General features: G+C 36.0%; 1 protein-coding gene across 6 annotated transcripts in view; it reads left to right on the forward strand.

The window, feature by feature from the left end:
• Positions 1-13,256, forward strand: part of KCNT2 (potassium sodium-activated channel subfamily T member 2) — a 448,004-nt gene that overhangs the window by 164,162 nt on the left and 270,586 nt on the right. For all 6 annotated transcript variants that reach the window (XM_088845012.1, XM_088845009.1, XM_088845010.1 and 3 more), the window contains 3 exons: positions 7,972-8,046; positions 9,251-9,334; positions 12,631-12,725. In XM_088845012.1, the coding sequence (XP_088701138.1) occupies positions 7,972-8,046; positions 9,251-9,334; positions 12,631-12,725 (254 nt within the window). The remainder of the gene's footprint in view (positions 1-7,971; positions 8,047-9,250; positions 9,335-12,630; positions 12,726-13,256) is intronic.

The following is a 13,256-nucleotide window of genomic DNA, read 5'->3' on the forward strand; positions in this document are numbered from 1 at the left end:
GCACAGACTCAAGATGGAATTATAGTTTCCCCTTGTGATTTTATGGTGCTGACCTTTGTAATCAATTAATTCCTGCCATTTATAAAATGAAAGCAGAGATTATAAGACCTAGAAGGTAGGGCTTGATGATGTATAATATTTTCATTCTGACCTTCATAGACACTAACGTCTAGGTCACGGTGGTTGAGTCTTGAGTGTTACCACACGAAGGCTAACAAGGGCTTATGTGACATGGGGAGGACGGATTGCTGTTAATTACCTTCCTATCTTTTCATTGTTGTCTTTTAGTCATTAAGCCATGTCCAACTCTTTTGAGACCCCATGGACTGTAGCCCACCAGGCTCCTCTGTCCATGGAATTCTCCAGACGAGAGTACTGGAGTGGGTTGCCATTTCCTCCTCCAGGGGAATCTTCACAGGCCAGGGATCAAACCCGAGTCTTCTGCCTTGGGGCATATTCTTTACCATCTGAGTCACCAAGGAAGCCCTTTTCCTTTCATATATTCAGTCAAATTCGTGAACTCTTATGACTCTTTCAATAAGCTGTTGGACACACTGTTGGAATGAAGAAGTGATAACTATTTATAGCACATATATGAGGTAAATCCATATAGCAGAACTTCAAATGAGGTCCTTCTCTCAAATTAGGCTTTTAAGAAAAATTATAGACAGATGTGAATAAATGGATATTGCATTAGGAGTGAAATCCATTTCTAATATTGCTGTTTGATATTTTTAGTTCTGAATATAAAATATACATACATTTTTCTCTTGTTTATATCTATATATATACACAGATAATGTATATATTTACATATACAACATATATGTTTGTACACACTATTTTAGACATTCTAAAATAAGCATGACTGAATCCTTAAAAGGTTTAAACTATCATGGAGACTAAAGTTTTTTAAAATCAAAAGATATAATAGGTAGCAGCAAAGTGAGAGAAACTCTTTAAAGTCTATGTACAGGATGCTCGGGGCTGGTGCACTGGGATGAACCAGAGGGATGGGATGGGGAGGGAGGTGGGAGGGGGTTTCAAGATGGGGAACACATGTACACCCGGGGCAGATTCATGTCAATGTATGGCAAAACCAATACAATAATGTAAAGTAATTAGCCTCCAATTAAAATAAATAAATTTTTAAAAAATTTAAAAAAATAAAGTGTATGTTAAAGTTAGCAGATAATAATTTCAAAATGCCTGACATTCATTTCTTCTGTCCTCTGTCATACAGACAGCAGGTCTGAACTTAAATCATCATTCTGTTCATGTTTGTCACAACTTGGCAAAATATCTATGAGGCTTGCCTGACAGGAAAATTCTTATTCCTCTGTCATGTGAATACCGTCTGTGTCTTTATCAACTGTTTTCAAAAATATAACAGTACTGTATATATATTCATTAAATCAAAAGGAGACAAAAATGCATAATTTCCAAACCTCTGATAATGAAAATTCACCACACCTAGAAAGCTTTGGTTAAATCTATAGTTCTTTTTTCTATACAGTAATCACTTATAAAAAGCATTGGTTCTGAAATGTTAGCTTCATGATGGGCTTATTTCTGGAAAAGAACAAAGAGTTCATCCGAGGACTCCTAGATCCTGGTAATTCTGCTTATTATGCCACGGGAATGGTAAATCTAAGTGTTGTTGGGTTTATGTTTAGAAATACAAAGTAACGCTGCCATAGAGTTACTCCATATTTTAAACTCACCAAAAGAAGGTTAAGTCTTCTGGATTAAATATTTTAAATATAGGCATTCTTAATATTAGAGAAGAAAGTGCTTTTTAAGAGTCTCTTGTTCCCAATTTGGGCTAACAGCAAGTAGATTACCATAAGTCTTATACTTTTTAAAGTGCTTTTTTTTTGGAGTTACCTAGATGATAGTTCTAAACTTGTACTTTCTTTTATGATAAAAATAAAAGCCTGGGACATGTTAGGAAATCATATGTTTTCTTGAATTTTTATTGGTTGAGGAAAGTTGCATCCATACCAAATATAGATTAAATTTTATTTATATTTTACTGAATTATGTCAATAAGAAAAGAAACACGGAGAGTTCTGCATGCTTAGAACAGTTAAAGCTACTTCTTAGAAACTATGTTTTTTCTTTAAGAAGTTACCTTTTGGAAGAAAACTAATGCCTTTCATCTCGTTCAGGAAAATATGATTAAGCGGAACGGGTATTTAACTTAATTTTGAAAGGCATGTGCCTGCCTTTTGGATCTTATTTCACACTTCTCTACATAGTGCCATCTCTAGATTTATGCTTTCTTTTTTTGCCAAAATTGCTTTTATCGTGAGCCTGTATTATGTAGGCTCATGGGGACTCCCTAACAGCCGATGCAACTTTTAGATAATTTCTCTATTTTTCATCAGCTATTTTTAGGGGAGATAATTTATGAATATATCTTTAAGTTCAGAAGACAACCTGAGATTTTAGAACTAAACCTAATGAATATAACTGAAAAAGAGGTTTATTTTTAGCAAAGAGTATATTTCCTCCCTGTATAATTTTAGATTGTGGAAGTCAGTCCTCAAGTGGAAGTTCATTATTTGCCACAGTATACACATGCACACACACGTGCATGTGCACACACACACATTAGCTATGAATCAACAACAGGAATGTGTTTGACATAATGCAGATTAACAGATTTTATTCAGGAGCTTCAGACTGGCATGGACTGTGCTTGAAACAGAGCAAAAAATTGTGAACTAAATGTGTGCTCTCACCTGGACCGCATGAAATTCACTCACGTGAGTCAAGTGAAGTTGTTCAGTCGGGTCCAACTCTTTGTGACCCATGGACTGTAGCCTACCAGACTGCTCCATCCATTGGATTTTCCAGGCAGGAGTACTGGAGTGTGTTGCCATTTCTTCCTCCAGGGAATCCTCCCAACCCAGGGATCGAAACTAGGTCTCTTGCATTGCAGGCAGACGCTTTACCGTCTGAGCCACCAGGGAAGCCCAGTGCTCTCACCTGAACCACATGAAGTTCAAAGTCAAGTGTTGATTAAAGATATAAAAACAAACAAAAAAAGGAAGGAGAAGGATGTTGATGAAGAATCAAAAAACCAAGTGTGGGAGTGTGATCTTGTCTAGAGTGTGTGTAAAGAGGAGGTGAGGAAAGTCTTAAAACACTCAGAAGATTTGAATTAATAGCTGAAAGGTGTGTGTGAATTAACTAGGTAAAGGAAAATTGGAGAGGAAGGTGGGGAGACCAGTTAAGAGGTTGGGGTGGGAATACAGTTAAATTGAGAACCGGACAATCCAAGATACCTTCATGAATCAGAAAGTCTTATTCAACAATTATACTTAGGTAGTGTGTGAAGGGGGAGGATGAGGTGGTTAGATAGCATCACTGCCTCAATAGACATGAATCTGAGCAAACTTTGGGAGATAGAGAAGGACAGAGGAGCCTGTCGGGCTACAGTCCTTGGGGCTGCAGAGTCAGACATGACTTAGTGAATGAACAACAATAGCATGTGAAAAGAAGATGCAAATTTTCTCCAGGATCTTTGGTTTTTGTTTCTGGAGAGTCCGTTAGGACAAACATCATAAATTTTGCTTTTAGGTTGTTCATTTTATTGGCGTATAGTTGCTTGTTGTCATCTCTTATGATTCTGTTTCTGTGGTATCAGTTGTAACTTTTCCTTTCTAATGTTTTTGATTTAAATCCTCTCACTTTTTTATCCTGATGAGTCTGCTAAAGGTTTATCAATTGTGTTCATCTTCTTGAAGAGCCACCTGTTAGTTTCATTGATCTTTACTGTAGTTTTCTTTGTCTCTATTTCATTTTTTTCTGCTCTGATCTTTATGATTTCTTTCCTTCTACTAACTTTGAGTTTTGTTTCTTCTTCTTACACTAGTTGCTTGAGGCTTAAGGATAGGTTGTTTATTTGAGATTTTTCTTGTTTCTTGAGATAAGATTGCATTGCTATAAATTTCCTTCTTAGAACTGCTTTTGCTATATCCCATAGGTTTTGGATTGTCATGTTTTCATTGTCCTTTAAATTTTACTTTTAGGCAAATTACCCACAAGGTGCCTTTGAGGCATTCATGCGAAGCAGCACATTAGATAGTGGAGATCTGAAACTGACTCTCAGATACAATATTGATCCAGGCTAGAGATACAACATTGGAAGTCATTGGTTTATTATTGATAATGAGTTGAAGTTGTAACATAAATGAAATTACCTAAAATGGATATATAGCCAAGTACTCTTGAAATGCTTTCTTCCAGAAAATTTCTGTTGAGCTTTGTGGTCAAAATTTAATGATTTATATGATTGCATCAGGAAGACTTAAAACAAAATTTTTTGAGTGTTTCCACATGGATCCAAGAAAAAGAAATACAAATGCTTAAGTTCAAAATCAATGCAATTATACCAAAGGGAAGAGTATTATAAAATATTTGGAACTTTCATTTATTCAATATCATGCTTATTGAACTCTAATGGTCATAGAACAAATAAGTTCTGTAAAATGTTAAAAAACATGTATCAAGGTAGTTACTGGTGAAGGTTTGGGGATTGGGGCATTCCAAGCAGAAGGAGAAGTGTGAGCCAAGTTATAAAAGATGAAATAGCCTAGCTCGTTCAGAGAACTATATCAAAATCAGTTCTATATGTGGTGAATCTGTAGCTGAATTCAAGACGGGTTAGGAATATACTAGGTACAAAATAAACCAGTAGCCATAGCTCAAATCGTAAAGCTTCATATGATATAATGGGGAGTTTGGATGTTGACAATGGAGACTTGCCATGTTAAAAAGATTCTCTGACTTGGAATATGGAGGATAAATCAGAAATGAACCCAACTGAATCACATTTTAGTCATCAGACTCTCTTAGTGCTTTGAGGGGAGGTAATAAAAAATAAATGTTGTGTTAGATCTGGAAATGAAGAGAGACATCAGAGGGATAGAAGCTTTTGGTTTACTATGAACTAAACTTTTCCAGTGTGCCACAGCTAAGAAAACTAATGCTAATCTTAGTGTACATTAGCAGAAAGACCCTGCCGTGTGACCGGTGATAATGATTCCCATTACAGCCCCCTCCGCTGGTCACATCAGTTTCTTTTCCTGTGTAAAATCATTGACATTAAGGAACAATGTACAGTGACTAGTAAAAAAATACAGTGAGGAAAGAGTAAGCCAAATGTTACGCATTCTGGAAACTGAGTCATGTAAAAAACTGTTAAACGGTAACATTAACCAGCTCAATAAAAAATAGAAGTGTTGCATAATGAAAATTAAGTATAAATGGTTTATTGAATAGGCCTGATTCTGTGCAAGTAGAAAAGCCTTTAGCCCGTCCCACGTTTCTCCTTCAAACGCAGTCATTGTCCTCATGAGCCTTGCTGATCCAGTGGAATCTCAGTGAGGCCCCTTAGTTGTTGTTTTTTTCCAAGACAAATCTCAGTTTAGTATTTAAGAGATAGTGTTCAGTATGTAAAAAATTTAATGTTCTCATCCAGTTTTAGCTTTTTCTAAGCTGGTAACTTCCCAGGTGGCACAATGGTAAAGAATCCACCTGCTGATGCAGGAGACACAAAAAGTGTGGGTTCAGTCCTTGAGCCAGGGAAAATCTCCTAGAGGAGAAAATGGCAACCTGCTCCAATATTCTTGCCTCAAAAATCCCATGGATTGAGAAACCCGGTGGGCAACAGCCTGTGGGACAGCAAAGAGTCAGACACGACTGAGCACACATGTATGCACAGCTGGGAACTCAAGGGGGCAAGGATCTTCTTGGGGGGCTTCTCCTATGTCCACCTCCTCCTTGTCTGAAACCGGCTGATCCTGGCCCCTCAGTGCTGAGGAGGCTCCAGGAGAAGAAAGTCCTGACTGACTGGCCCAGGAATAGTCTGTGGTTGGGTTGCTCTGATGGCAAATACAGACAGGGCTTTTGTGGTTCTCCTAAGGCCTTGGGTGGAAGCTCCTTGATGCCTCAGGCCTCGGTCTGGCCACTCTGCCCCAGGTTCTGGGTGTCCAAGGGCCTCCATCTCTCAAGATTCCCTGTCTCCTCAGGCCCGCAGCCCTTCTGAGTCTGAACTTAAAATGACCATACATTTTATTCTGGAGGGTCTATATCTTGTTCCCAGAAAAGAAGTCGCTCTGTCTTAGTATCAGTGTAAGTGTAGCCTGTTCTTATCTCAACAATTCTTTCTCTTTGCTTGGCTGTTTTGTTGTTTTGTTTGTTTGTTTGTTTTTGGTGATGTTTTAGGCCTTAGCCAAAAACAGCCACTAAGTCTGAGTCCAGCTCTCTAGGTTGTTTATCTGCGCCCTTCTTACAGAGCTGGAGGTGATGAGGGAAGCATCCTTACATCTCTATAAAGAGATGACAGAGATCCTTACAGCTCTGTGCCTTCCACCTGCTCCTCCACCACTTTTTATTTAGCCTGCAGACGGCTCATGAACCAGGGATAACAAAATCTCTTACTGTTTTAGCAACCCAGACGATCCCCGATGTAGAACTTGCTTTATGAAGTGGCGGTGTGCAGGGAAAGACAAAATTAGCCAAGATGGCGTGGTCAGGCTCTCTTGCCCTACAGCCTCTCGCTCTTGCCCCACGTTTGTAAATAATGTTAATGTAATATAACTCAAGTCACTTATAACACTGCACATGTGCGTCATGAGGTACTCGCTTCATCACAAGCTACTTTGTGCTGTAGGGATATGTGAGCTCCACCTAGGGCTGCATTTTACTGCTGCATCACGGCTGTGTCCATTGGGTCAGCCAGGAGAGGGGAGAATATAGGGTGTCTGTTGTTATAGCTGCAGAGTCAGCAGGAGAGAGGCTGTGTCATGGCTGCTATGCAGGCCAGGAGAGAATAAACGTATCTGGAGTTCCTACGGCTCCTCTGGCCTCCTACTAACATCTTAGCTCACGCTTTGCCTACCCTGGGTTCAGCGAACACTGCGAACAGCGAGACAATTGGCGTCATGAGCAGGATCGGCGATGCAAGGTATCTTATATCTCTGCAATGTTTTAAGACTTAGGGACCTCAAGAAAAATAAAGAATCCCAATATTATAGCCAGTGCATGCTCAGTTGCTTCAGTCGTGTCTGACTCTGTGCAACTCTATGGAATGTAGCCTACTAGGCTCCTCTGTCCCTGGGATTCTCCAGGCAAGAATACTGGAGTGGGTTGCCATTCATAAAATAATTAGACATTACAGGAGTCAGATTTCAAGTTGCCTTTCTAACAGGTAGATTTGTTTTGTTTTTTCGTTAAAAGAATAAACTGCGTTAGGGAGTTCTGAGTTCTTTTTCACTGGACATCATTAGAGAAAGTTTCAGGAATGACCTATTAGTCAGTGCAATTGCCCAGAGATGCACAGTTAGAAGGATCTGTGCTTGTTAGAATGCTCTGATGTCACCTTCTTGAAATTACTCATAATTTGTTAATAAGAGGCCCTGCATTTTCGTTTTTCACTGGGCCCCACTAATTATGTAGCCAGACCCGATTAATATTGTTGTACTATATGGGTTGGGAGACTAGAATCCAGATGATTGAGAAAACTCTGCCTTTAAATCTTATTAATCTAAAAACAATGTTAAATGGCCTCCCAGGGCCATTGTTATATGTGTGTGTTTGCAAACTATTTAATATGCTTTATATTATGATATAAAAATTAAGATGGAGTTAAACTTTTTCATTGATTCTGTAAGGTTTCTTGTTTTATTTTTACTAGTAACTTTTTGATGCAAATTATATGATTAAAATGTGCTATGTGCAATATTCATGGATTACTTAAACTCTGCAAAATTGAGAGGGCACAATTACATGTAGCAAAATAATCTCTAAAAGTCATTGCTACATTTCTAAATAATGATTTTGTATTCTGTTAATGTAAGCATCCTTATTGCTAGCAGAATTCTGATGCTTTTTCCCCATTTAATGGGACTCAGTTGTAATTGACTTTTATTTTTATTCTTTTTTTTTTTTTTTTGGAAGGGAAACATCTGGGAACAGATTTTACGAATACCCTTCATCTTGGAAATAATTAATGCGGTTCCCTTCATTATCTCAGTAAGTCCTAAAAGAATCTTTAAAAGAAATAATTTTGATATTAGTCATAAGTAAAATCTTTAAATCTAAATAGCAAAATAATATATTAGCTCAGATGAATGAATTTAGGCTTTTGTTAATGGATTAAATCATGGTGTTAGAAAATAAATAGAAAAGTCAGTTATAACTGGGTTGTGAAATTAAATGAACATTAATGAGATTTTGTTCAATAGCAAAATGAAATGCATTTTAGGAATACATACTCTAGAGGTACCATTTAAACGTGTTAATTTTACCTAAACAGATTAGAAATGAATCACTCCATTTCTTGTGTATATTGTAGAGTTTAAAAAAATAAAAACCAAGTAAAACCAAGTATTTATAAAAGTTTCTCATGCCGAGAATATGTTTATCTTTAGTTTAAGCCACAGGATTTATTAAATCCAGTTCTCTGTTTGCTAAATATGTCGCCAACAACCAAGACAACCAGCAGTCTGCTTCTTCATTAACGTCTGTGGAGGACCAGCTCCCTGGTGGTCCTGTTCAGCTACAGAGCATGCAGCCAGCACTTTCCTCTTGCAAAATTGGATCTTAATCTATATTTGATAAAGCTTTAGTAATGTCTGTTGGGAATATGCTAACACTTTTTATTTTGAATTTTATTTGGAAAACCATGACTACAAGCCAGTATGATCTGAACCTGTTGCTCACTCTGACAATTATTTTAATTTGAGTGATTTATCTAGAGGAACAACTGGCTCCAGATTGAATGACAGGTTAATTAAATATAATTCCAATGGAATACAGTTCCCCAGTGTCACGTAAATGTTTGAATCTGAGAGAGTAAGTGGTAATGTTATAGAAAAGTAAAACACTGTCTCCTTATTACCTCCAGTTCCAGAAAAGAAGATGATATCTATTATAACAGTCATACCAAAAGATTTAGTGATGGAATTAGCACAGTTATAGCTGATATCCCATGAGAGCTGATTATTTTCTTTCTGCTTCTACAATAACTTTGCAAAGAATTTTTCCTTAAGACTTAGACAAGAGTGAAAAGATCCTGTCTGCCCCTTCATTTGAATAATCATATGAGTTTAGAGTATTTGCCACATGTTTTATATCATTATATTGTCTTTAATAACTTATTTTTGTTTTGCTTTTCTTCTCAATCATGTAGATTTCTTGCTTGGAGATAAAAGTTTAGTTTTGATTTGTCTTCCAGATATTCTGGCCTTCCTTAAGAAATCTATTTGTCCCAGTTTTTCTAAACTGTTGGCTTGCCAAACATGCCTTGGAAAATATGATCGTAAGTATAAAATACAAGTGAAAGAAAAAAGTATTTTTCAACGCTCCATTATTTCTTACCTCATTAAAGTGATGTGTTACATAGATGACTAAGCTAATAGACCCTAAGTCTGTTTATATCCTAATGAGAATGAAAAGTGGTGAAACACCTATTGTCAGGCCCCTTCTTTTATAAGTCCCTATGAAATAGTAAAAATAATTCAGATAGTCTAAAGATCACCAAACCAAAGCTGACTGCTGTTTGGATGATCAAACTTATTACCAATATTCTGAAAACAGCGTTGCCTCCTAAAGCAATCTCATTATGAACAGGACCCCTAGGTTTAAGGCTTCAGGAGGTAATGTTGTCAAACTGTAGGTAGTCTCACATTCCATAAATATCTGTGGAGTTTTCTAAGGTGCTGTGTTGGAGCTGGAAGGTCCTCATGTAAAGTCAACTTTTTAGGTTGGGTTTGATTGGGAATAGGGAGGCAGAAGGGGAAGCAGGAAGGAAGAGATGCAGAACTCAGAGATGTGCCACCATTGCATTTTGCCTAAGGCCAACTCTGTTTGAAAGGACTGATTTATAACTAGGACCAAAATATAATAGGCTTGGATACTTACGAGTGAGCTGACATTTACTATTTGCTATTCAGTCATTTATTCTACCCTGGTGGCTCAGATGGTAAAGAAATTCCCTGCAATTCAGGATACCTGGGTTATTTCCCTGGGTCAGGAAGATCCCCTGGAGAAGGGAATGGCAACCGACTCCAGTATTCTTGTCTGGAGAATTCCATGGAGAGAGGAGCCTGGCTGGCAGTCCATGGGGTTGCAAAGAGTCAGACATGACTGAGAGACTAACGCTTTCACACTTTCATTTCTTCCATTTGTTCTACAAGTATTAATATGAGTCTACTCTCAGCTAAGCACTCTGATAAAATAAGCAAGGGATTTAACACCTTTGCTAATGTCTTCATTTTGAAAGAGAATAAAACTACCAACATACAGACTTCCTGTGAGAATTAAGATACATTATATATGCATTCATATATGTGTAAAAATCTTGTATCTAGCATAAAAATAGTAAGAGCTCAATATTAATTTGATCACACTGAAATTAAGTTTGCTTGGAGTCAAACTTGTTTTTCTTTTAAGTAGCTTTTTAACAGAAAGTATGGCAATAGTTTGGCCAAAAGGAGTATTTGGATAGCATTTGAGTATTTACAACCAGGTGAATGTTTCTAAACAGCTCTCAATATAGTAAGTGACCACTAGAGTCTCATGCAAGTTCACAGCTAATAAGGGAAGTGGCATATGGCCTGTGGATGGTTTGCAAAAACATCCTGCTCTCTTAGCTGTCCAGAAAAATATTATTTCACTAACTGTAGACTGCCTAAATTGTTAATGAAAAAAAAAAATTCCTCCCGTACTCTTTGCTAATTTGTATTTATTAGTTGCTGGAAAAAGTAACCTAACCAAGAATGGAGTCATTAGTCAATCACTAAGAGTAAAAGTAGTGCTTTGCATTATTAATTTAGGATTCATTTTCCATCATAATTGTATATTTTACTTCTTTTCTCCCTGATTGGTAAATTTTAATTTGTTTTTCTGTTCATTAACACCTCTGTTAGAAGAAAGTAAAGAATGCAAGGTGAAGTTTTAATCAACTTAGTTTTTTGTTTTCATAACAAAAGTTCTGGTTAAATGTGTGGTAGAAAAAGATAAAATAATGGGTCATTGAGGTTTTATTTTATATTGAAAGTGAAAGTGGCTCAGTCGTGTCTGACTTTTTGTGACCACATGGACTGTAGCCTGGTAGGCTCCTCTGCCCATGGAATTCTCCAGGCAAGAATACTGGAGTGGGTAGCCGTTCCCTTCTCCAGGGGATCTTCCCAACCCAGGAACTGAACCAGGGTCTCCTACATTGCAGGCAGATTCCTTACCAGCTGAGCTACCTATTTATCTCATGTAGTACAGCTATTCACTGTTAAAAAATGTTTATGAAAATTTATAAAACAGAAGACTATAAAGTGAAACATTATGCAAAACTACAAATCTTCCACACAAGCTAGACACTAGCAATAATTTGTATCCTTCTAATATTTTCTATGAAAGCACAGACACACAAAATTGTATGTTTAATTTTATGATTTGAATTTTTGTCAAATATGAGTTCCTATGTCAATAAATATTTATGTTCAAACCATCTTTAATGGATACATGTAAGTCTGCTATCTAATTTTGATCAATTTATTCAACCATTTTCTGTTTCATTTTTAGTTATTTTAATAGGAATGAACATTCATTATTCATATTATAATTTTGCAATAAGATTATGCAAAATATTATACAAAACATTGAAACAAATAAATAGTATACAAAATAGTATAATATGTTATACATCATACAATATATATTGCACAATAAATATGCTATTCGTATTTATATTTTATACAATAAATGATATACAAAATATTGTAAAAATTATTATAATTTTGTAATGAAGATGAACATACATAAATATTCAACTTCCATCTCATAATTTTCATGTGGTTAACTTTTGTAAATTATGTTATGGAATAACTAATTAAATGATGAATGCATGAACTGGAAAGGGCATTCTTGGGAATTTTGTATTCACAAAATTACCAAATTACCAAATTTGTATTACCAAATTATTTTCAAGATATTTATAACAAATTACTTGAGCAATATTACATATCTATGCTCATTTTTTGCCTCTTAAATAACAGTAGGTATTATTATTTTTTAATGTTTTTCAATTGCAAAGTAAACTCATATCTTGAATTCACATTTCTCTTAATATGAATGAAATTTATCTAAACATGTTCATTGGCTATATAATTTTTTATTTTTATGATAAACTGCCTGGCATAGTGCATGCTATTTTTTGTGACTTAGAGAATGAGATATAGTTGTAGTTTGATCAGCTATTACTTTTCCCTCAGTTGAACATATTATTTTCTGATCTTTTAAAATTAGAAATTTCCATAAGACAACATTCTCTTCAGGAAGGGCTTTTGGAGAGTCATTGAACATCTCTTTGTAAGGCGAGTAAACTAAAATTTAGTGCTTTTGTCGTGTTCCATAGTATTAATATTATCTTGGCAATATGAATGTTACAGTGAGGCTTAATTAGACCTAGGCAAAACCAAAAATATGCTGCTATATGCACTTAAAGTATGTGTGTTGAGTATGAACAATACAGTTGAAATGTAATGCGTAGTAACAAATGTAACAAAACTCATGATTATTGAGTATCAGAATTTAAAATATGCTTTTTCTGTATTATTTCAGAATGATCTACACAGAGCCATTCAGCGTACACAGTCTGCAATGTTTAATCAAGTTTTGATTTTAATATCTACATTACTATGCCTTATCTTCACCTGGTAAGACTGTACATCAGCATTTTTATTATGTTTCATTTTAATTATAATAGTAAAAAACAGTATTATAAACCATTTAAACTAAGAGCTGGCAATAAAAATGAATAGATAAATATTTACTATAAAACATAATGGGTCACCTACAGAAACAAAAATAAAATCTTACTTCAGTCTTACAGAAAAAAAGTCAAGAAAGGACATCGATTATTTGGAATTGATATTTACTGCAACTCTGAGGTTTCCCAAATGCTGTAAATAACCAGACCACAAGAATTTTTATTTCATACCGTAGTTGTCAAACAAGAATTTTTCCTTCACACTGCTGACATGGAGATGCCCTTATCTGTCCGTAATCTTCAAAGCAGAACTGCTGTTGAGAACATTGTCACTGCCCATCACTCTCTGCCTGCATCTTCTCCCCTGATGGTCTAACATGCAGCCAGGCAGAAAGCAAGGGCAGACCTGACAGTGTGAAGGAACTGGTACTTTGCTTTGTTATAGAAAACAGCTATTTCTTCCTGTGGAAAGTCCCAC

This window comes from Moschus berezovskii, chromosome 17, assembly GCF_049115385.1.
Source record: "Moschus berezovskii isolate FMDL1 chromosome 17, NW_MosBer_1.0, whole genome shotgun sequence".
In the NCBI taxonomy this organism is placed as follows: domain Eukaryota; kingdom Metazoa; phylum Chordata; class Mammalia; order Artiodactyla; family Moschidae; genus Moschus; species Moschus berezovskii.